Source organism: Ammospiza nelsoni, chromosome 35, assembly GCF_027579445.1.
Source record: "Ammospiza nelsoni isolate bAmmNel1 chromosome 35, bAmmNel1.pri, whole genome shotgun sequence".
NCBI lineage: Eukaryota > Metazoa > Chordata > Aves > Passeriformes > Passerellidae > Ammospiza > Ammospiza nelsoni.
In genome coordinates this window covers 1,357,453-1,382,053 of record NC_080667.1, presented here as the reverse complement: position 1 = coordinate 1,382,053, position 24,601 = coordinate 1,357,453, and the positions used below count along the sequence as shown (strand labels likewise).

The 24,601-nt window shown below is 44.6% G+C and overlaps 3 protein-coding genes across 5 annotated transcripts; all 3 read left to right on the top strand.

Annotated features, from left to right (window-relative positions):
* The first annotated feature begins 253 nt into the window (after nucleotides 1-253).
* Nucleotides 254-4,189, top strand: LOC132086046 (uncharacterized). 2 transcript variants are annotated; one of them, XM_059491509.1, is made up of 3 exons: nucleotides 254-1,603; nucleotides 2,519-2,680; nucleotides 3,320-4,189. In XM_059491509.1, exon 1 carries the CDS (start codon nucleotides 361-363, stop codon nucleotides 1,468-1,470), a length of 1,110 nt encoding a protein of 369 aa, XP_059347492.1. In that variant the 5' UTR covers nucleotides 254-360; the 3' UTR covers nucleotides 1,471-1,603; nucleotides 2,519-2,680; nucleotides 3,320-4,189. The 2 variants fall into 2 exon arrangements, with proteins under 2 accessions (XP_059347492.1, XP_059347491.1); XM_059491508.1 differs by having other exon boundaries at nucleotides 254-2,680.
* A 1,264-nt stretch (nucleotides 4,190-5,453) lies between these two features.
* Nucleotides 5,454-9,283, top strand: LOC132086045 (uncharacterized). 2 transcript variants are annotated; one of them, XM_059491507.1, is made up of 3 exons: nucleotides 5,454-6,696; nucleotides 7,612-7,773; nucleotides 8,413-9,283. In XM_059491507.1, the coding sequence occupies exon 1, from the start codon at nucleotides 5,454-5,456 to the stop codon at nucleotides 6,561-6,563; it is 1,110 nt and encodes a 369-aa protein (XP_059347490.1). In that variant the 3' UTR covers nucleotides 6,564-6,696; nucleotides 7,612-7,773; nucleotides 8,413-9,283. The 2 variants fall into 2 exon arrangements, with proteins under 2 accessions (XP_059347490.1, XP_059347489.1); XM_059491506.1 differs by having other exon boundaries at nucleotides 5,454-7,773.
* LOC132086049 (uncharacterized) lies at nucleotides 6,964-8,125 on the top strand. The gene has a single exon (XM_059491513.1). It carries the CDS (start codon nucleotides 6,964-6,966, stop codon nucleotides 8,041-8,043), a length of 1,080 nt encoding a protein of 359 aa, XP_059347496.1. The 3' UTR covers nucleotides 8,044-8,125.
* Nucleotides 9,284-24,601: the final 15,318 nt, after the last annotated feature.

The window sequence follows — 24,601 nt, the reverse complement described above, 5'->3', positions numbered from 1 at the left end:
AATTGGTTTAACTTAGAAAATATTATTGATAGAATATCTTCTTTGCAACATGAAACAAAATTTAAACTGGGCAAAAATAAAACCATCCTCTGCTCAGTCTTGGGTGCCTGTCTCACAGCAGCCATAGAAACTCGCTTTAAGTGAAAAAGTGGGGAAAATGCTATCATAGACTCCCTCCAAAACCTAGTTGAAGTTTTGCAAAAACAATTGGATGAAGAAAGAAATGTAAATAACTTGTTACGGACTGCCCTGAGAGAGGAACATGTTAAAAATTCATAGAACTCTGATTCCTCAAAAGAAACAGAGGAGAAAAAAACTCCTCACAGTAGTCAAAATTGTTCTCAAACAGAATTAACCCTGATGAAAAATTGTGGGAAACACTGCTGTAACAACATAAAACCTCTAATTAAAACAGAATGCAACTATATCAATAATGAAGATTTTAGCCCGCACAAAACCACTAAAGAAATCCCGTACACTGCTACTGAATTAACAAAACTTGCAAAGCAGTACGGGCTTCTCCCCCAAAAATCTGAAACAGAACACATTTGTCAAGTGTCTCTCACTGGGGGAGATCAGATTCTTTTGTCAGAACAAGAAGCCGGTGGGTGCTGGGGACATGGGGTGTTCCTAACAACAGCAGACAGACGCATCCCATGGTCCCTAACTCAGCACAAAGATCATTGGGCAGAGGGGCTCAACCCCTTGGAAAGGAGAGACCCTTTGGTCCGTACCCCCGACCAACTCCTGGAAAACATTCACAAAGCTGGCTGCCTGCAATTGATTCATGAAAAGAAAAGGTACACTACCTGGGAAGGGGTGTTTGTGGTTGGCTTGGCTCCCAGAGAGGTGGAGGAGAACTGGGCAATCCAAGAAACTGGGAGCTTGGGCAGCAGCCAAAATAAACCTGCCTCTGTGACTAGAGCAACCCCTCCTCTCTCCCCCACTTCTGCTAACAGAGAGGAACAGGACAATGCCCAGGTTGGGGAACTGTTAACTGTTTGGAGTATTTTCCAAAGTGAGGGACAGAATTACTTTCTTGTCTGTATTAACACCAAGTCCTATGCTATGTTTATATTTGGGTTGCTCCAGGCTGATGCTTTTAAAAGAGCTACAGGAGATAATACTGTTAAAGCAATGCAGGGATGGTTTGGGATTTTCCTAAACCCACAGGAAATTCAATCTGGTAATGTTTCTCACTTTACTGTCAAAAGTGTGCAGGATAGGGCAGAAGGTAAAAAGATTAAATGGACTTCTCACACCTCTTACTATAGATGGGGGGTAAATGAGTGTTCCAAAATCACTGCTTTTTGCCAGACAGCTCCAAGCACAATTCCTTCACTACAGGGAGCAGATGATTTCAAGAACCCAGGGCATTACCCTGGACAACCTGTTTTTGGTGGACCCCCCGCTGCTGTAGGGGAAGTACCACTGCTGTTCAAAACCTCTCTGACAATTCCATTCTTCTAACCTTTTCTGTCTCTTCGTGGCAGAGTCTGTTGTGTTTACTTTTTCAGAAGAACTCCGAGGGACATGAAGACCTGATAAACCATGATAACACTAGTGATGGACAACAGAAATGATGTTTTCCCTTCCCCTTATGGTAACACCAAGTGATGATATTATACATAACATGTAAATTAATTGAACTTGAATAAATTGGCTGTCACAACTAGAGATTTGACCAAATTACAGCAACTACTGCAGTCATTCTTATTGGCTTTTGCGAACACACCAGTGGCTGCTATCAAGCATATTACCAAATTGGGAAAGAGTGAATGTGGATAATCACAAATTGGTAATTGATGCACTTAGTGCTACACAGAACAATGTTTCCTTAGCCTTCAGCTGTATCCAGGCACAATTGTGGATGCAATCTCTCTCTGCTGCAATCATAAGAGAGGGCGAGGAAGGCACCTTCCCCACAGAAATTTGGAAAATAATCTGGGACAGTGCCACTGAATTTGAAAGAGAATTCCAATCCTGGTGGAACCTGGTGAACTTTACCTATGATCCCATCTCAAACACAGCCACTGCTTTTGTCCTAACCATACGCAATGCCTCTGTACATTTGGTCTTCCCTGTTATTGCATTAGGATTAAACCATGACGGAGCTGTTCTCTATCCTACTGAACGTAGGGGATGGGCTCGTCAGGTTGATGACAAATGGCAAACTGTTAACCTGGAAACTTGTATTGTCCGAGAACAGCAAGGGTTTATCTGTGAAAGCAATGCAATTGTAGCTCAGGATATGTGTTTGGACACAGAGCAGAACAACTGTCATTTCAAGATTTGTCCACATGAGGATACCCAGACAGTTCTTATATACATAGGCAATGGCTGTGCATGCTTTAGAACGACATGTGATTCTGTCTTTGTAGGAGATGTTGTGGTAGATACAAAGAATCATTCAAACTTTTGTGCTTGTAACTTTACTAAGATAGTAGGATGCGATTTCTCTTATGAAGTTCCAGTTACTTCTCACCACTTACTGCAATCCAACTACACACTGATCCAGAAGCTGATGCCCACTCCTATCGGAATGAACCTCACCCTCGTGAGACAACTATTGCTCCATCAAGACCTGATTGACATCCTCAAGAAAATCAAGGAGAGTGGACAGAAGACCCTGGTGACTGTTCATCACAACGTGAGACAAATACACCGAGTTATGGAGAGGGTAAAGCAGGATGCTGAGCATAGGTGGTGGGATACTCTTTTTGGGTGGTCACCTACTGCCACAGGTGTTCTGAACAGTGTGTGCCATCCAATTGTTGTTCTTTTGATCCTAGTTACGCTTGGCTTTATCTTGTCAGCAGCCCTATTCATTTTGAATTGGAGAACGATTAAAAAGCTTAAGAAACTGTCAACTGTAGTCAATGCACACCGCTTAGCTGATGTACTCGATACAATAGATGTCCCCAAAACACTTGATACAAAACAGTTATGAATCAGGCATATGTGCCTTAGAACAACTTCTTAAATATCAAGTATGATTCACAGAAAGTTACTTTAATTTTTAGAAAATAATTTTAAAAGACGATGGTTATATTATGATTTGTTTGTTGTTTGTGATTTGTTTTAATCATTTTGAAATTGTTAAACAAATGATATTGCTTTAACTGATTAATATTTTGTGAAATTGTTAAAATTAATAATAATTTTTGAAATTGTAATAACAAATAACCACGTGTGAAGTTGTTATGATGATCAATATTAATTATGTTTATGTTTATGTTTGTTGATTCCCTTTTTCCCCTCTTTCTTTTCCTTCTCTTCCCCTTTTATCCCCTCTCCCCTGTCATCCCTACTTTTCCAGGGTTATGCTACCGACGTGCAACGAGTATCGAAGACACTCTAGAGCTCTGCTGATGAAGATTCCTCAAGACAATCGTGAGTCACGGGGTCGTGTAGAAGTCCATCCGAAAATCCTTCATTTTTTGCCTCACAATTGTCATGAGAAAAGACTACCGAAGGGTTAAAGCTGCTGAGCTGGTTGAGAAAGAAAGTCTCCTGCTTATCTAGTGTGTTCACAAGTGATGTTTGCAGAACACGCCATGCTGTACTCGAAGGGGGCATGCTGCCCTTTTCTGGACAATTGAACTGGACTTTCTTCCAAACTCCTGAGCTGGCTGGACTGAGCTCTGGGGTGGCTCCCCCCCCCGCTCCATGGGAAAACCCCTCTTGCCTGTCTTCAACCACTGTGACAGACCAACAGAGATGAGAATCCCCTCATCAAGGAACCAAGAACCCCTCTGGCACCCTATTGTCACCCCCATGGCACCCCCATGGCACCCCCCTGGCAACCTCCTTCCAGAGACTGGGACTGCACTCCCTCCCAACTCAGGGAGGGGGAAAACTTAACGTACATGTGAGCATTCGGCCATGAAAACAATGGACTTCTCCCCTCCATGGAAACCTAATTTCAGTTACCTTCCCCCAACCAAGAACAGTATATATATTGGGGTTTGGCCCGACTGTCCTTTGAGATCTCCCCAAGACGTGTACCAGCGAGTTTCGGCGGCGGGACCCCGAAGACATCACGTTTTGGTAGCTATACCCCATTCCCTGACCTCTTTCCTCCCTTTTTCCTTGTCTTACCCTTCTCTTCCCCGGATCCCTTAACCAACGCATATTTAGCTGTGGTTATAATCAATAAATTGCACCTTGTTGATTTGTTACTGCAAAACCCCTGTGCCTTGTGTTGGTTATTTTTGCACCCAAAAATCATTCGTCACCCGTTTATTTCTGGCGGACCTTCACATAATTGGCGTCACGGACAAGGATTCCAGCAGCCAGTGAGATTTTGCAGGTTTTGTGTAGTTTGTAACCTCTCGCAGACTACACATGCCAAAGCCAAACCTCATGCTCGATTGAGCACACAGGCCCCGGAATTGACACAAAAGATTTTTTTGGTGCAAAAGCAGGGGAAATTGTTACTGTCACTTCTGTTACTGATTTTACTGGCAGGGACACTGACACTGATACTTCTCCTGATCCTGATATTGATGCTGTTACTGATATTGATACTGTTGTTGTTGTTGTTGTATTTGAATTGAATCTGAACCTGTCACTGTTGTTTTTGAGGTGAATTTGAACCTGTTACTGTTTTTTTACTGCTGTATTTTGTGTACCTGGACTGTCTAAAAGGGAAGGGGCAGACTTGAAGTAATTAAGCAGTGCCTTTTAGACAGATATTGTCCCTTCACCTACACAGGGAGCGAGGGGTGGCCCAGCGAAGGCTGAGTGGCTTTTTCCCTGTTCTAGGTTCTGGTCCCCTCACAAAGAAAACATTTCTGTGTGTATGTGTTCATGTGAGTGTGTATCTGTACTGTCTGGGAAGGAAGAGACAAATTTGAAGCAACCTCACAGGGCCTCCCAGACTGATTCTGCCTCTTCAACTACCCAGGGAAGCAAGGGGACAGTGGAAAGGCTGTGTGATTTGTGTAACTTAAGTTAACTCCCTGGTGTAGCTTTGGTCCCCTCACAAAATGACTAAAAACTTCAGTGCAAAAGGTAAAGCTGAATTTTATGCTCTGCTTGCTAAATACAATGCCACACCTTCTCCGGGGGGAGAAGAATGGGCAAACTGCAATTGGTTTAACTTAGAAAATATTATTGATAGAATATCTTCTTTGCAACATGAAACAAAATTTAAACTGGGCAAAAATAAAACCATCCTCTGCTCAGTCTTGGGTGCCTGTCTCACAGCAGCCATAGAAACTCGCTTTAAGTGAAAAAGTGGGGAAAATGCTATCATAGACTCCCTCCAAAACCTAGTTGAAGTTTTGCAAAAACAATTGGATGAAGAAAGAAATGTAAATAACTTGTTACGGACTGCCCTGAGAGAGGAACATGTTAAAAATTCATAGAACTCTGATTCCTCAAAAGAAACAGAGGAGAAAAAAACTCCTCACAGTAGTCAAAATTGTTCTCAAACAGAATTAACCCTGATGAAAAATTGTGGGAAACACTGCTGTAACAACATAAAACCTCTAATTAAAACAGAATGCAACTATATCAATAATGAAGATTTTAGCCCGCACAAAACCACTAAAGAAATCCCGTACACTGCTACTGAATTAACAAAACTTGCAAAGCAGTACGGGCTTCTCCCCCAAAAATCTGAAACAGAACACATTTGTCAAGTGTCTCTCACTGGGGGAGATCAGATTCTTTTGTCAGAACAAGAAGCCGGTGGGTGCTGGGGACATGGGGTGTTCCTAACAACAGCAGACAGACGCATCCCATGGTCCCTAACTCAGCACAAAGATCATTGGGCAGAGGGGCTCAACCCCTTGGAAAGGAGAGACCCTTTGGTCCGTACCCCCGACCAACTCCTGGAAAACATTCACAAAGCTGGCTGCCTGCAATTGATTCATGAAAAGAAAAGGTACACTACCTGGGAAGGGGTGTTTGTGGTTGGCTTGGCTCCCAGAGAGGTGGAGGAGAACTGGGCAATCCAAGAAACTGGGAGCTTGGGCAGCAGCCAAAATAAACCTGCCTCTGTGACTAGAGCAACCCCTCCTCTCTCCCCCACTTCTGCTAACAGAGAGGAACAGGACAATGCCCAGGTTGGGGAACTGTTAACTGTTTGGAGTATTTTCCAAAGTGAGGGACAGAATTACTTTCTTGTCTGTATTAACACCAAGTCCTATGCTATGTTTATATTTGGGTTGCTCCAGGCTGATGCTTTTAAAAGAGCTACAGGAGATAATACTGTTAAAGCAATGCAGGGATGGTTTGGGATTTTCCTAAACCCACAGGAAATTCAATCTGGTAATGTTTCTCACTTTACTGTCAAAAGTGTGCAGGATAGGGCAGAAGGTAAAAAGATTAAATGGACTTCTCACACCTCTTACTATAGATGGGGGGTAAATGAGTGTTCCAAAATCACTGCTTTTTGCCAGACAGCTCCAAGCACAATTCCTTCACTACAGGGAGCAGATGATTTCAAGAACCCAGGGCATTACCCTGGACAACCTGTTTTTGGTGGACCCCCCGCTGCTGTAGGGGAAGTACCACTGCTGTTCAAAACCTCTCTGACAATTCCATTCTTCTAACCTTTTCTGTCTCTTCGTGGCAGAGTCTGTTGTGTTTACTTTTTCAGAAGAACTCCGAGGGACATGAAGACCTGATAAACCATGATAACACTAGTGATGGACAACAGAAATGATGTTTTCCCTTCCCCTTATGGTAACACCAAGTGATGATATTATACATAACATGTAAATTAATTGAACTTGAATAAATTGGCTGTCACAACTAGAGATTTGACCAAATTACAGCAACTACTGCAGTCATTCTTATTGGCTTTTGCGAACACACCAGTGGCTGCTATCAAGCATATTACCAAATTGGGAAAGAGTGAATGTGGATAATCACAAATTGGTAATTGATGCACTTAGTGCTACACAGAACAATGTTTCCTTAGCCTTCAGCTGTATCCAGGCACAATTGTGGATGCAATCTCTCTCTGCTGCAATCATAAGAGAGGGCGAGGAAGGCACCTTCCCCACAGAAATTTGGAAAATAATCTGGGACAGTGCCACTGAATTTGAAAGAGAATTCCAATCCTGGTGGAACCTGGTGAACTTTACCTATGATCCCATCTCAAACACAGCCACTGCTTTTGTCCTAACCATACGCAATGCCTCTGTACATTTGGTCTTCCCTGTTATTGCATTAGGATTAAACCATGACGGAGCTGTTCTCTATCCTACTGAACGTAGGGGATGGGCTCGTCAGGTTGATGACAAATGGCAAACTGTTAACCTGGAAACTTGTATTGTCCGAGAACAGCAAGGGTTTATCTGTGAAAGCAATGCAATTGTAGCTCAGGATATGTGTTTGGACACAGAGCAGAACAACTGTCATTTCAAGATTTGTCCACATGAGGATACCCAGACAGTTCTTATATACATAGGCAATGGCTGTGCATGCTTTAGAACGACATGTGATTCTGTCTTTGTAGGAGATGTTGTGGTAGATACAAAGAATCATTCAAACTTTTGTGCTTGTAACTTTACTAAGATAGTAGGATGCGATTTCTCTTATGAAGTTCCAGTTACTTCTCACCACTTACTGCAATCCAACTACACACTGATCCAGAAGCTGATGCCCACTCCTATCGGAATGAACCTCACCCTCGTGAGACAACTATTGCTCCATCAAGACCTGATTGACATCCTCAAGAAAATCAAGGAGAGTGGACAGAAGACCCTGGTGACTGTTCATCACAACGTGAGACAAATACACCGAGTTATGGAGAGGGTAAAGCAGGATGCTGAGCATAGGTGGTGGGATACTCTTTTTGGGTGGTCACCTACTGCCACAGGTGTTCTGAACAGTGTGTGCCATCCAATTGTTGTTCTTTTGATCCTAGTTACGCTTGGCTTTATCTTGTCAGCAGCCCTATTCATTTTGAATTGGAGAACGATTAAAAAGCTTAAGAAACTGTCAACTGTAGTCAATGCACACCGCTTAGCTGATGTACTCGATACAATAGATGTCCCCAAAACACTTGATACAAAACAGTTATGAATCAGGCATATGTGCCTTAGAACAACTTCTTAAATATCAAGTATGATTCACAGAAAGTTACTTTAATTTTTAGAAAATAATTTTAAAAGACGATGGTTATATTATGATTTGTTTGTTGTTTGTGATTTGTTTTAATCATTTTGAAATTGTTAAACAAATGATATTGCTTTAACTGATTAATATTTTGTGAAATTGTTAAAATTAATAATAATTTTTGAAATTGTAATAACAAATAACCACGTGTGAAGTTGTTATGATGATCAATATTAATTATGTTTATGTTTATGTTTGTTGATTCCCTTTTTCCCCTCTTTCTTTTCCTTCTCTTCCCCTTTTATCCCCTCTCCCCTGTCATCCCTACTTTTCCAGGGTTATGCTACCGACGTGCAACGAGTATCGAAGACACTCTAGAGCTCTGCTGATGAAGATTCCTCAAGACAATCGTGAGTCACGGGGTCGTGTAGAAGTCCATCCGAAAATCCTTCATTTTTTGCCTCACAATTGTCATGAGAAAAGACTACCGAAGGGTTAAAGCTGCTGAGCTGGTTGAGAAAGAAAGTCTCCTGCTTATCTAGTGTGTTCACAAGTGATGTTTGCAGAACACGCCATGCTGTACTCGAAGGGGGCATGCTGCCCTTTTCTGGACAATTGAACTGGACTTTCTTCCAAACTCCTGAGCTGGCTGGACTGAGCTCTGGGGTGGCTCCCCCCCCCCGCTCCATGGGAAAACCCCTCTTGCCTGTCTTCAACCACCGTGACAGACCAACAGAGATGAGAATCCCCTCATCAAGGAACCAAGAACCCCTCTGGCACCCTATTGTCACCCCCATGGCACCCCCATGGCACCCCCCTGGCAACCTCCTTCCAGAGACTGGGACTGCACTCCCTCCCAACTCAGGGAGGGGGAAAACTTAACGTACATGTGAGCATTCGGCCATGAAAACAATGGACTTCTCCCCTCCATGGAAACCTAATTTCAGTTACCTTCCCCCAACCAAGAACAGTATATATATTGGGGTTTGGCCCGACTGTCCTTTGAGATCTCCCCAAGACGTGTACCAGCGAGTTTCGGCGGCGGGACCCCGAAGACATCACGTTTTGGTAGCTATACCCCATTCCCTGACCTCTTTCCTCCCTTTTTCCTTGTCTTACCCTTCTCTTCCCCGGATCCCTTAACCAACGCATATTTAGCTGTGGTTATAATCAATAAATTGCACCTTGTTGATTTGTTACTGCAAAACCCCTGTGCCTTGTGTTGGTTATTTTTGCACCCAAAAATCATTCGTCACCCGTTTATTTCTGGCGGACCTTCACATAATTGGCGTCACGGACAAGGATTCCAGCAGCCAGTGAGATTTTGCAGGTTTTGTGTAGTTTGTAACCTCTCGCAGACTACACATGCCAAAGCCAAACCTCATGCTCGATTGAGCACACAGGCCCCGGAATTGACACAAAAGATTTTTTTGGTGCAAAAGCAGGGGAAATTGTTACTGTCACTTCTGTTACTGATTTTACTGGCAGGGACACTGACACTGATACTTCTCCTGATCCTGATATTGATGCTGTTACTGATATTGATACTGTTGTTGTTGTTGTTGTATTTGAATTGAATCTGAACCTGTCACTGTTGTTTTTGAGGTGAATTTGAACCTGTTACTGTTTTTTTACTGCTGTATTTTGTGTACCTGGACTGTCTAAAAGGGAAGGGGCAGACTTGAAGTAATTAAGCAGTGCCTTTTAGACAGATATTGTCCCTTCACCTACACAGGGAGCGAGGGGTGGCCCAGCGAAGGCTGAGTGGCTTTTTCCCTGTTCTAGGTTCTGGTCCCCTCACAAAGAAAACATTTCTGTGTGTATGTGTTCATGTGAGTGTGTATCTGTACTGTCTGGGAAGGAAGAGACAAATTTGAAGCAACCTCACAGGGCCTCCCAGACTGATTCTGCCTCTTCAACTACCCAGGGAAGCAAGGGGACAGTGGAAAGGCTGTGTGATTTGTGTAACTTAAGTTAACTCCCTGGTGTAGCTTTGGTCCCCTCACAAAATGACTAAAAACTTCAGTGCAAAAGGTAAAGCTGAATTTTATGCTCTGCTTGCTAAATACAATGCCACACCTTCTCCGGGGGGAGAAGAATGGGCAAACTGCAATTGGTTTAACTTAGAAAATATTATTGATAGAATATCTTCTTTGCAACATGAAACAAAATTTAAACTGGGCAAAAATAAAACCATCCTCTGCTCAGTCTTGGGTGCCTGTCTCACAGCAGCCATAGAAACTCGCTTTAAGTGAAAAAGTGGGGAAAATGCTATCATAGACTCCCTCCAAAACCTAGTTGAAGTTTTGCAAAAACAATTGGATGAAGAAAGAAATGTAAATAACTTGTTACGGACTGCCCTGAGAGAGGAACATGTTAAAAATTCATAGAACTCTGATTCCTCAAAAGAAACAGAGGAGAAAAAAACTCCTCACAGTAGTCAAAATTGTTCTCAAACAGAATTAACCCTGATGAAAAATTGTGGGAAACACTGCTGTAACAACATAAAACCTCTAATTAAAACAGAATGCAACTATATCAATAATGAAGATTTTAGCCCGCACAAAACCACTAAAGAAATCCCGTACACTGCTACTGAATTAACAAAACTTGCAAAGCAGTACGGGCTTCTCCCCCAAAAATCTGAAACAGAACACATTTGTCAAGTGTCTCTCACTGGGGGAGATCAGATTCTTTTGTCAGAACAAGAAGCCGGTGGGTGCTGGGGACATGGGGTGTTCCTAACAACAGCAGACAGATGCATCCCATGGTCCCTAACTCAGCACAAAGATCATTGGGCAGAGGGGCTCAACCCCTTGGAAAGGAGAGACCCTTTGGTCCGTACCCCCGACCAACTCCTGGAAAACATTCACAAAGCTGGCTGCCTGCAATTGATTCATGAAAAGAAAAGGTACACTACCTGGGAAGGGGTGTTTGTGGTTGGCTTGGCTCCCAGAGAGGTGGAGGAGAACTGGGCAATCCAAGAAACTGGGAGCTTGGGCAGCAGCCAAAATAAACCTGCCTCTGTGACTAGAGCAACCCCTCCTCTCTCCCCCACTTCTGCTAACAGAGAGGAACAGGACAATGCCCAGGTTGGGGAACTGTTAACTGTTTGGAGTATTTTCCAAAGTGAGGGACAGAATTACTTTCTTGTCTGTATTAACACCAAGTCCTATGCTATGTTTATATTTGGGTTGCTCCAGGCTGATGCTTTTAAAAGAGCTACAGGAGATAATACTGTTAAAGCAATGCAGGGATGGTTTGGGATTTTCCTAAACCCACAGGAAATTCAATCTGGTAATGTTTCTCACTTTACTGTCAAAAGTGTGCAGGATAGGGCAGAAGGTAAAAAGATTAAATGGACTTCTCACACCTCTTACTATAGATGGGGGGTAAATGAGTGTTCCAAAATCACTGCTTTTTGCCAGACAGCTCCAAGCACAATTCCTTCACTACAGGGAGCAGATGATTTCAAGAACCCAGGGCATTACCCTGGACAACCTGTTTTTGGTGGACCCCCCGCTGCTGTAGGGGAAGTACCACTGCTGTTCAAAACCTCTCTGACAATTCCATTCTTCTAACCTTTTCTGTCTCTTCGTGGCAGAGTCTGTTGTGTTTACTTTTTCAGAAGAACTCCGAGGGACATGAAGACCTGATAAACCATGATAACACTAGTGATGGACAACAGAAATGATGTTTTCCCTTCCCCTTATGGTAACACCAAGTGATGATATTATACATAACATGTAAATTAATTGAACTTGAATAAATTGGCTGTCACAACTAGAGATTTGACCAAATTACAGCAACTACTGCAGTCATTCTTATTGGCTTTTGCGAACACACCAGTGGCTGCTATCAAGCATATTACCAAATTGGGAAAGAGTGAATGTGGATAATCACAAATTGGTAATTGATGCACTTAGTGCTACACAGAACAATGTTTCCTTAGCCTTCAGCTGTATCCAGGCACAATTGTGGATGCAATCTCTCTCTGCTGCAATCATAAGAGAGGGCGAGGAAGGCACCTTCCCCACAGAAATTTGGAAAATAATCTGGGACAGTGCCACTGAATTTGAAAGAGAATTCCAATCCTGGTGGAACCTGGTGAACTTTACCTATGATCCCATCTCAAACACAGCCACTGCTTTTGTCCTAACCATACGCAATGCCTCTGTACATTTGGTCTTCCCTGTTATTGCATTAGGATTAAACCATGACGGAGCTGTTCTCTATCCTACTGAACGTAGGGGATGGGCTCGTCAGGTTGATGACAAATGGCAAACTGTTAACCTGGAAACTTGTATTGTCCGAGAACAGCAAGGGTTTATCTGTGAAAGCAATGCAATTGTAGCTCAGGATATGTGTTTGGACACAGAGCAGAACAACTGTCATTTCAAGATTTGTCCACATGAGGATACCCAGACAGTTCTTATATACATAGGCAATGGCTGTGCATGCTTTAGAACGACATGTGATTCTGTCTTTGTAGGAGATGTTGTGGTAGATACAAAGAATCATTCAAACTTTTGTGCTTGTAACTTTACTAAGATAGTAGGATGCGATTTCTCTTATGAAGTTCCAGTTACTTCTCACCACTTACTGCAATCCAACTACACACTGATCCAGAAGCTGATGCCCACTCCTATCGGAATGAACCTCACCCTCGTGAGACAACTATTGCTCCATCAAGACCTGATTGACATCCTCAAGAAAATCAAGGAGAGTGGACAGAAGACCCTGGTGACTGTTCATCACAACGTGAGACAAATACACCGAGTTATGGAGAGGGTAAAGCAGGATGCTGAGCATAGGTGGTGGGATACTCTTTTTGGGTGGTCACCTACTGCCACAGGTGTTCTGAACAGTGTGTGCCATCCAATTGTTGTTCTTTTGATCCTAGTTACGCTTGGCTTTATCTTGTCAGCAGCCCTATTCATTTTGAATTGGAGAACGATTAAAAAGCTTAAGAAACTGTCAACTGTAGTCAATGCACACCGCTTAGCTGATGTACTCGATACAATAGATGTCCCCAAAACACTTGATACAAAACAGTTATGAATCAGGCATATGTGCCTTAGAACAACTTCTTAAATATCAAGTATGATTCACAGAAAGTTACTTTAATTTTTAGAAAATAATTTTAAAAGACGATGGTTATATTATGATTTGTTTGTTGTTTGTGATTTGTTTTAATCATTTTGAAATTGTTAAACAAATGATATTGCTTTAACTGATTAATATTTTGTGAAATTGTTAAAATTAATAATAATTTTTGAAATTGTAATAACAAATAACCACGTGTGAAGTTGTTATGATGATCAATATTAATTATGTTTATGTTTATGTTTGTTGATTCCCTTTTTCCCCTCTTTCTTTTCCTTCTCTTCCCCTTTTATCCCCTCTCCCCTGTCATCCCTACTTTTCCAGGGTTATGCTACCGACGTGCAACGAGTATCGAAGACACTCTAGAGCTCTGCTGATGAAGATTCCTCAAGACAATCGTGAGTCACGGGGTCGTGTAGAAGTCCATCCGAAAATCCTTCATTTTTTGCCTCACAATTGTCATGAGAAAAGACTACCGAAGGGTTAAAGCTGCTGAGCTGGTTGAGAAAGAAAGTCTCCTGCTTATCTAGTGTGTTCACAAGTGATGTTTGCAGAACACGCCATGCTGTACTCGAAGGGGGCATGCTGCCCTTTTCTGGACAATTGAACTGGACTTTCTTCCAAACTCCTGAGCTGGCTGGACTGAGCTCTGGGGTGGCTCCCCCCCCCGCTCCATGGGAAAACCCCTCTTGCCTGTCTTCAACCACCGTGACAGACCAACAGAGATGAGAATCCCCTCATCAAGGAACCAAGAACCCCTCTGGCACCCTATTGTCACCCCCATGGCACCCCCATGGCACCCCCCTGGCAACCTCCTTCCAGAGACTGGGACTGCACTCCCTCCCAACTCAGGGAGGGGGAAAACTTAACGTACATGTGAGCATTCGGCCATGAAAACAATGGACTTCTCCCCTCCATGGAAACCTAATTTCAGTTACCTTCCCCCAACCAAGAACAGTATATATATTGGGGTTTGGCCTGACTGTCCTTTGAGATCTCCCCAAGACGTGTACCAGCGAGTTTCGGCGGCGGGACCCCGAAGACATCACGTTTTGGTAGCTATACCCCATTCCCTGACCTCTTTCCTCCCTTTTTCCTTGTCTTACCCTTCTCTTCCCCGGATCCCTTAACCAACGCATATTTAGCTGTGGTTATAATCAATAAATTGCACCTTGTTGATTTGTTACTGCAAAACCCCTGTGCCTTGTGTTGGTTATTTTTGCACCCAAAAATCATTCGTCACCCGTTTATTTCTGGCGGACCTTCACAATCACCACAAGTGCCTACTCCACCTGCTGCATTCTCCACCCCTTCTCCAGCTCCACTTAATATCCACTCAGGCTCTTCTCCCCCTCCTATTGCTGTCCCTTTACCTCCTCCTAGTTGGGACACAAATATCTCCTTGTCCAGTAAACAGCTATCAGCAAATACAGCTGCTGATGTGCAGATAGTTCAGGGTAACCCAGATATCCCTCAAACTAGTAGTTTGGCATCTGAAGGTGGGCCGTACTGTAGCACCAGATCCAAGACCTCCAAGACAGAGAAACTCTTTCCCCTCAGAGAAGTTCCTATGGGAGGTGTAGCAGGAGGTGTTGGCTTTGTGAATGCTCCCCTAACTGCTTCTGAGGTGAGAGAATTCAAGAAAGAGTTGGGGCATTTAGTCGAGGACCCAGGGGGCATAGCAAACCAAGTGGATCAATTCTTAGGTCCAAATATCTACACTTGGGGGGAGATGAATTCCATCCTCAATATATTATTTTCCCCAGAAGAGGTCCGGATAATTAGGGCCGGTGGCATAAGAATTTGGGAGAAAGAGAACCATCCAGGACCCCAGGTGCCAACAGGTGAACATAAATTGCCACTAACGGATCCCAGCTGGAGCCCTAACCAGGAGGAAGAGAAGAAGGCCATGATGGAATATAGGTCTTTGATAATACGGGGGATCAAAGAGTCAGTTCCCAAACAAACTAATACCAAATTGGCATTTGAGGGTGCACAAGAGAAGGATGAAGCTCCTGTTGCCTGGCTTAACCGCCAGGCAGTAAAGCGTAACTTCCAGTTGTACTCTAGAATAGACCCAGACATCCCAGAAGGTCAAGTGCTTCTAAAAGTCCAATTTGTTACCAAATCTTGGCCAGATATATGGAGAAAACTGGAAAAGATTGAAGATTGGCAAGAGAAAGACATAAATGAGTTATTGAGAGAAGCATTGAAGGTGTATTTAAGGAGGGAGGAAGAAAAAGCAAAGGCCAAGGCTAAGATCATGGTTGCTGTAGCTAGAGAAAGTGCAGGGTGGGCGAGTCCACCACCAGGAGGAGGCAAGGATTGGCCAGTACTGTCAGGTACAAGAGGGATGGAGAGATCTCAAGTCCCTTTGTGAGAACAACATTGCTATTACTGTGGAGAGGCAGGACACGTCAGGAGATTTTGTAGAAAGCTCATTCTCGATGAAGCAATAGCCAGGGAACAAGATAATTTAGGGAAGATCCTTAGAGGTGACGAGTAGAGGGTCAGGGGCTTTACACTTTAGGGGACTCGATGCAACATCTAAAAGAGCCCTTGGTAAACTTTGAGGTGGGACCCCTGAATGAAGAATTAGAATTTTTGAGTAGATACAGGAGAAGATAAGTCCTGTCTCAACAAAGTACTAAAAAGTATAGTATAGTGAGAAAACATTTGAAGTTAGACAAAAACAGCTAAGTAGAAAGGATATCCAATAGCACCAAAACTGGCCAGTAGCAATAAACTTGTAACAAGTGATGTGAAAATAAAAGGTACCTTATTGTTGTCTTGTTGTGTGTGTGAGAGTGAGTCACGAAGTCAGCCTCAAGTTCCTGGACAGGTGGGAAGGGGGGCAGTGGAAGTGTGTGTGTGACCTGCAAACCAGACTAGTGTTCCCCAGATGTGTAAGGGAGCCGTAGCTGTAAGAGCGTCAGTGACACACAGCCTCACAGGTGAATGTGCACTAGAGGCAACTAGACTCAGGGCCCTTCCAAGAGGCCCAGAGATACTGAGACGTGTAGGCCAACCCCAAGGTGAGGGGAGCCACAAAGACCTGTGATTTTCTAGCAATAATGATCCAGTTTGTGTCTTGAGGGTGTGAAGGAATGTGTGAGAGTGAATGAGAAATGAAAGAGAGTGAATGCAGACAAATTAGAATAGAGGTAATGTAGATTGTGCATTATAAGTTTTAACACATCTCCTTAGAGGGAAGTGTATTGTGTAGAAGAACAGTGTGAGAAAAAAAATTAAGTGTAAGGAGTTGAAAGAAAAGTAGTATTTAAGCTGTAAGTGAAAGTAAGAAACAGAAGCAAGAGATAAATAGATAAGATCTTGAAAATAGAACAGAAAACCAGTAAGTTAAATACACAGAAAAATAGGAGAATAAAAGCACTTTGGGAGTTAAGTTAGCTAACAGAAATACAACTCCTTGTAAAATACAGAGTTTGCAGAAGTTGATGAGAGAAACAAACAAGTTATGAAAAAAGAGAAATTAACCAATAACGTTAAACAGAGAAACTGAGTTTTGATAGAATCATAAAATAGCAGACCATCAATGCCTATATTTGAAAGCCCATTTCAGGTACTCTTCATTACTAATTTGACTGTGAAGACCAGAAGAAAAAGGTTGGACCCACATCACTCTCACCCCCTGGCACTGGACCAAGATTCAACATCAGTTTTTTCCACTCTGGCATTCTGGCATTAGACCAGACTCCACCCCATTCTCCCTCTGGCATTGGGCCAGAGTCCCAGTTTTTCCCTCTGGCATTGGGCCAGAGTCCACACCACTCTCACCTCCAGACACTGGATAAAGATTCATCCACTTCACAAGTTAATTCACCTGAGTGTACTGTGATTTAAAGTTGACTCTCAGAAAGAAGAGTCAAAAAGACTGAACTGTATGGGAAAATAATTGGTATCAGAGCTCTAACATTGCTTAAAATGTTTCAGGACAGTTCTGTGTAAAGTATGTTGGTAAAAAGTTTAAGACTGTAAATAAGTAATTCTAGTTAAGTTCCCCAATTTAGTCCTAAAGACTCCAGGTTAATCCTCTACAGAACACTCCCCTAAGATAAACCAAAATTGGTAGGGAACAGACCAAGAGAGGTTTAACCAGAGAAGTGGGTAGAATGGACTCTAAAGAGCTTGGAAGCTTCTTCTCAGTAAAATTCCCCAAGAGGCAAGGCCGGGTGGGCAGGCTGTGCAAAATGACCCATACCGGACTCTTGGGAAGGGTAGTAATGATGGCTCTGATTGCTGGTGGTGCTCTGGGGAGCCCAGGAGAGCCGTGCAGTGAGTGCTACCTACCCCGCTATGAGGAGGAAGAAGTGAGCTCTTTGTCGAGAGTCCACATCAATTCTAACCCTGATTGTGTTAACCTCTCCCAATTGGTCCTTTATCAGAAAAATAAGAGAATGTATTAGATAGCACACAATACTGCCACTTTCAGGCAGCCACTCCTGGGAGAGTGCCCTGTAGGAGAAGCCTGGTTGTGCTTTGAATGTGATGCTGCTGAAACAAGCTCAGTAGATCTAGTAAAAAGCAAAGAAATGGTGAAAACAGTAAGAAAGATGGTTTGTAACAAGTATTTTGCAGTAAAGTGTTCAGCTACCCAGTAGATCCCAACAGATCCAAACAAATTAGAGTCTGTTGAGAAAAGAGAAAGAGACAACTGTACCCACTATGAAGTATATGAATAAGTATACTGAAAAAGGGATAAACCCCTCTTAGAAAATGAAAGAACTGTGTAAATATAAGGAATGCCCAACAGAAACTGATAATACAATTTGGGAGAGCTCTAAACACCTGGTTTTGATCTCTAGTACTACAGCATACACTAAATTGTCAGGAGACTGGTCTGGCAGCTACGCAGCTAGAATAATAAAACCTATTACCCAAAGAAACTAGATCAAGTTTAGGAGTTCCTATATACAATGATTTAGAGAAACCAAACAGAAGAAGCAAAGTGCAATAGAAATTAAGAAAATTCAAAATTGTAAAAGCCAAGTTCGGACTCCAATATCTATGTTAAACAGAATCATCAAGCTCCAAGGAGTATTAAAAATAAAGAATGCAATTATCAGAAACATTTCAAACAAAATAAAAAAATTAGCATGTGTGAATAACCAAGAACAAACTCCTACACTTGATTCCAGTTAGTGAGATAACCTATGGATTTTCAATAAGAGTGTATACAGGAAAAAGTTTTTCTCACTGTGTGTATACTTAGAGAATTGCTCTTTTTACTATGCTTGTTTCCCTGTTTCATTGAAGTTGTATTGGCCATGCAGACCAACCTAAAGAAGCCAAGAAAGGCAACGAAGTTAAGTGACAATGATTACCAGAGTGCTCAAGAAATTTATAATCAATACAAAAAATTAAATATGAAGCCCATGAAGAAAAAATTGTAAGTTGATGCAAGCTTAAATTTAGGCTCGATCAAAGAAAAAGAAGGGGAACTGTTATAAACAAAAATCTGCACTTTTTTTGTGAGAAAAAGGTTACCACTGTTGCTGCTGAGGTGCTGCTTGTGTGTTATGGTAATTACGAGTCGTTGTTGTTAATAGTTGTTTTTGTATCAGTAAAAGCCTAGCTGGGGCCGAGTTAATGGCTCTTCTCTGGGACAGTGAAGGGTGGGACCTCCCCAAACAGTGAGGAGAAGAGACTTAAGAAAGGGGGAGATGTGAGAGTCTATCTGAAAATCCTTCATTTTTGCCTCACAATTGTCATGAGAAAAGACCACCGAAAGGTTAGAAACTGTTGAGCCAGTTGGGAAGTCTCATGCTTATTCAGTATGTTCACAGGTGGTGTTTGCAGAACATGCCATGCTGAACTTGAAAGGGGCATGGTGCCCTTTTCTGAACAATGGATCTAGACTTTCTCAATACCTCCTGACTAGGCTGGTCTGAGCTCTGGGGTGGCTCCCCCCTCCAAGAGAAGGCCCCTCTTGCCTGCCTTCAACCACCGTGACAGGCAAACAGAGATGCAAATCCCCTCATCAAGGAACCAAGACAAGACAAGAAACTCCCTTGGCACCCTCTTGGCACCCCCTGGCACCCCCTTGGCACCCCCCTGGTAATCCCCTTCAAGAGACTGGGACTGACCCCCCCCCCCCCCCAGCTCGGGGAGGGGGGGAAAAACTGCCCAGAATAAACGTACCTGCAAGCATTCGGCCATGAAAACAATAGAAATAAACACCGTCTCCTTCAATTCCTATTCTTTTCTCTCCTTGGAAACCTAATTTCGACCACCCTTCCCCCAACGAAAAACGGTATATTTTGGGGTGCACTCCGACCGTCCTCTGAGATCTCCCCGAGACGTACACCAGTGAGCTTCAATGGCGGGACCCTGAAGACATCACATTTCGGTAGCTATAGCCCCTCCCTGAACTTCTTTCCTCCCTCTTCCCTTGTCTTACCCTTTTCTTCCCCAGATTCCCTAACCAAATGCATATTTAGTTGTGGTTATTATCAATAAAATTGCATTTTGTTGATTTGTTACTGCAAAGCCCCTGTGCCTTGTTGGTTATTTTTTGCACCAAAAAATCATCCATCACCCGTTCACTCGGGCGGACCTCGACAGGAGACATGCAAAATAACCCCAAGATCAGCATGCCATGAGAAGCTACTGCTTCTATCTTGTTAAAAAAGACTCCCAAAACAACGAGCCAACATAGAGTTGCGAGATTGGAGTGATGTCTGGACGTCAGGAACAGAGTGCTGGAGCCTGCAGAGATGCTGAACACCTTCGTAGTCCCTCTCACCCTGAGCACGGGAGCAATCAGGGCGAAGCTGTGAGCAACAACATCCGAAGGGGTCACCACGCCCTAAAGGCTCCCACGAGGACCAGACCCCCAGCTCTGCCCCTAGTGGACAAAGCTGCGCATACCCTCCTCCTCCTCGTTGCCCTGGGAGAGACGATGGGAAGCTGGAGCCCCGTCCGAGCTGCCCAATCCTGAGCTGATCACTTTTAATAAAGGCATTAAAAGGAGAAAAAGTCTCCTGCCCTGTTTATTTCACTGAGGAGAGACCCTGGGTCAATATCAATCACAGAATGCTGCAATCACCTCTGCTCTAAGGAGAAATAAAAATTACCAACATAATTTAAAATAGGAATGTGTATTTCTGACAAGGTGTTTGAAATCTCTGTCCATAACTGGACTAAAAAACTTTATTGCCCCTCTCAGGGTTTTGTGTTGTTTACATCAGACTCAGTCCCTGAGAGAGTGTTCAGAAAACTTCTCAACAACTCAAATTTAAACTCTGAAGTTTATAAAAGTTTTAATGGGTTCCACTGAGGGACACAGGTGAGAAAGTATCCCCAGGTTCCAGTTAGAGCAGAACACTGGAGGCAGTGATGGCAGCTGGGCACAAACAAGGCAAAGGCGTCTCTGGTGCTGAGCAAAGCTGGATGTGGTTCAGGAATGCAAAAGGCCAAGGCCTGAGCCCCAGCCCCTGGCAGGGCAGACTCTGTCCCTCCCTCCTTGCTCAGGGCTCTTCCCGGGATGGTCACTGGCCTGTGGGGATGTGCAATGGCAAGAGCAGGAGCATGGGGCAGCCCCTGCCAGGCTGCTGAGCAGGGACAAGGAGGCAATGAGGCCACAGGCCTGCAAGGCTCACTTGTCCCCTCCTGGCCTCAGGCTCAGGGCCAGCAGCCATGGCCAAAGTGCTGCCCAAGCTGGCTCTGTCAGGGCTGTCTTGCAGCTGCTGCCCATCCCTGTGCCCTGTGCAGCCCAGGCTGTCCCACAGTGTCCCTGCCCTGCTCCTCTGTCGCTGCAGGCTGTCGGCATCCCCCGGCTGCCCCACATGGCTGGGCCCTTCCTTTGCTGACAGCTCTGCCTCCTGCCTGCCTCTGCCTGCCCACACAAAGCCTTGGGCTGATACCAAAAGGGTTCATTCCATTTTTACCCTGCCTGTGAACTTTCAGCACTGGAACAAGGCATGCAGGGGCTGCTTTCCCAGCAAGGATGGCTGGAAGAGAAGAAGAAGACATCTGGCTTAAGGGTGCAGGGATGAAGAAAATAAGGAGTGTATCTGGGAACTTGGGGTGGGTTTTATGGAAATAGGTAAATTGTAATTCATATTTAGTGACTGTATATAAGCAACACATTGGTAGAATTACATGTCCACGTAAGGTTGGGAGTTATCCCATGTTGGTCCTCAGGCTTGAATAAATTTTGCTCTCTCAAACACAAAATGAGTGTTAAGGAGCCTTATTCTGATATTTTGGACATTTGGTGACAGCAGAGGCTCACAGAACCAAGGACTCAGCTGTGACACTGTGGAACCCCATGGAGCCAAAATCCATTGTATCAGAGCAAGGCCTTGTGGAACCAAGGGTCCATTGTGGCTCTGTAGGGCTTCCCAGAACCAAGGAGATCATTTGGACATTGTAGGGCCTCATGGAACCACCTGGCACTGTGACACAGCAGAGCCACATGGAGCCAAGAACCCACTGAGACACTTAGGAACCTCATGGAACCAAAGGTCCATTGTTACACTGAGGGGCCCTGTGGAACCAATGGGACCATGGTGACACCGTGGTGCTCCATGCAACCAAGGGGCCATTCTGATTCTGCTTTGCCTCATGGAGCCAAGGGGCCACCATGACACTGCATGGCCTCGTGGAACTAAGGCAGCCTTGTGACACTGCGGGGCCCTTGGAACCAAGGGTCCATTGGGATATTGCAGGGCCTCATGGAACCATGGAGAACATTATGACCCTTCAGAACCCATTGGAACCAAGAGGCCATTGTGACACTGCAGGGCCTCATGGAATCAAGGGGACCATAGTGACACTGTGGGGCTCCATGGGACAAAGGGGCCATTCTGACACTGTGGAACCAAGGAGACCATTGCTCTGCTATGGGACATCATGGAACCAAGGAGGCCATTGTGACACAGCAAAGCCTCATGGAACCAAGGGCACAATAGTGACACTGTGGGGCACCAAGAGCCAAGGGGAGATTCTTAAAGTGCAGAAGCAAGGAGACCACTGTGACACTGTGGGGCATCATGGAACCAAAAGTCCATTTTGACACAGCATGGCTGCATGAAACCATGGAGGCCATTTTCACACTTTGAGGCCTTGTGAAACCAAAGGGCCAATTGTGGCACTTCATGTCTCTATGGAACCAAGGGACCATTGTGACACTACAGGGCCTCATGAAACTAAGGATTCATGGAACAGTGTGGGACTCATGCAACCAAAGGTCCATTGTGACATTGAGGGGCCTCATGGAATTAAGGGGGGACAATTGTGATGCTGTGGGGCCCAGTGGAAGCAAGGGGCCAGTGTGAAAAAGCTGGGACTCATGCAGCCAAGGGGCCACTGGGATCCTGAGGAGCCCAAAGGAACCAAAGGGCTATTGGGACACTCTGCAGCCTCATGAAACCAAGGGGCCATTTTGGCATTCTGGAGCTCCATGGAACCAAGGAAACACTTTTGACACTGCAAGGCTTCATGGAAGTGGGAGACCATTGTGTCACTGCAGGGCCCAATGGAAGCAAGTAGAACACAGAAGAACCTCGTGTAACCAAGGATTTAATATGACACCAGCATTTTGAAACTGTGGGGTCTTGTGGATCCAAGGGAACAGGGAACAGGTGTGGTTGGCTTGGCCTGATTGGCTCAACTGCCCTTGGCATGTTGAGGGTCTGTTCCCATGTGCCCCTGAAACACTGGGGCTCTGGGCTTTCCTTCCTGTGGGAATGAACTGGCCTTCTCCACCAGGTGCTCATTTCTAAAATCAGGATTCTACTTCTAAAATTCTGTAAATCTGAGATACAGAATCAAAGATATTTATTCAGTTGCTCCTAGATGAAATCTGCCAGAACAGACAGCTCAGGCTGGCCTTGGTCTCTGGTGGCTGCTGTTCATCAGCCCCTGAAACATTGAGGCTCTGTGCTTTCCTTCATGTGGAGATCATGGTAACAAATATGGGCATCATGGAACCAAGGGGCCATTGTGACACTGTGGGGACCCCATGGAATCAAGGCAATCATTGTGGCATCTGGGCCACATGGTCCCAAGGTGCCAGTGTGAAGCAGCACTATGGAAAAGAACCACCCACCTTTCCAGGTCCCCACAGCCAAAACTGATACTCCCCCTGAAAAATTCCCTATATGGAAGGGTTCTCCCAGACAAAATCTCCCAGGACAGAGCTCTGGCTGGCCTTGGCCTCTGGTGGTCACCTCTCATCTCAAGGAAGCCCTGAGGAAAGTATTTGAACGGATTTGACTACTGGAACATCAATGAGTCTCTCCTCCTCTGAAAAACTCAGATGCTCTTCTCATCATGTGTCTTTTTTTCTCATTCTATATTATGCATGAAATAATATTTTCAGCTAAAAACTCCTATTCTTCTCACTCTACCAGTGTTATCTGATACAAAACTCCTTCTCTACATATGGATCCAGGTCACCTGTAAAAGCAAACACAAGAAAGAATGCAGCAGGAATGATTTGTCTGTGCTCCCATCTGTGCCATCTCCTCTGGAGCTGGAGGTGCAGCCCCAGCACTCGGCAGGGCTCAGGGGCTCACAAGCACAGCTCCCACCCAGAGAACTTGCAGACCCTGGGCTGCTCTTCTTGGCCCCTGCACACTCAGCCAGGCTGAGATGGACACTGATGGCTTCTGGGTCAGGCTCTCTGAGCCCAGCCCAGCTCCCTGCAAGCTCTGCCAGCTGCCCTGAGCACTGGGCAGCACCAAGGGCCTCTCCCCAGCCCAGCCGAGCCGGCTCTGGCCCCACAGCTCTGCTCAGGCCAGAGCTCTGTGCACTGCCCCATGGCCTCAGCCCCTGGCAAGGGCACAGCAGCAGCTGCAGCTGCCACAGGACTCAGCCCCAGCCATGGAGAAGGTGCTTGGCCAAGGCCAAAGGAGGCTCCCTAGCTGTCCTGCTCCCCTCGGGCTGAGGTGCTGAGGGCTCTGCAGCCCCTGCTGCCATCCCATCTGCCCAGGGCAGCACAAGAGCCCCGGCCTTGTGGCCCTCAAGAGCTGCTCCTGCTCCAGGCCCAGGGCCCATCCCAGAGCTGGGGCAGCCACAAAACTGTGCCCATTTCTGCTCATTGCTGCACTGATGGGGATGGATCCTCAGCACCTTGGAGGTTGCTGATGAATTTTACTTTTCCAGAGGCCTCTTCTTTCTTGAGCTCTTCAGCTGAGGAATTCTGTGACAAAGACTCATTCACATTTGTTCAAAACATCCAAACAAGGGAAGTTCATGGGAATAATTCAAATCTTCAGTTCTACTGTGGTTAATTAGACAGAATTCAGAAGTGTATTCAAAGTGAATCTACTATATTCAAAACAATGAATAGAGAATTGTTTTGTGCTGTTTAATTTTCTTTCCCTGTTTATTGATTGGTATCAGCAATCTCCAGTTGATATTGATACCCAGCACCTCCTAATGCAGTCTG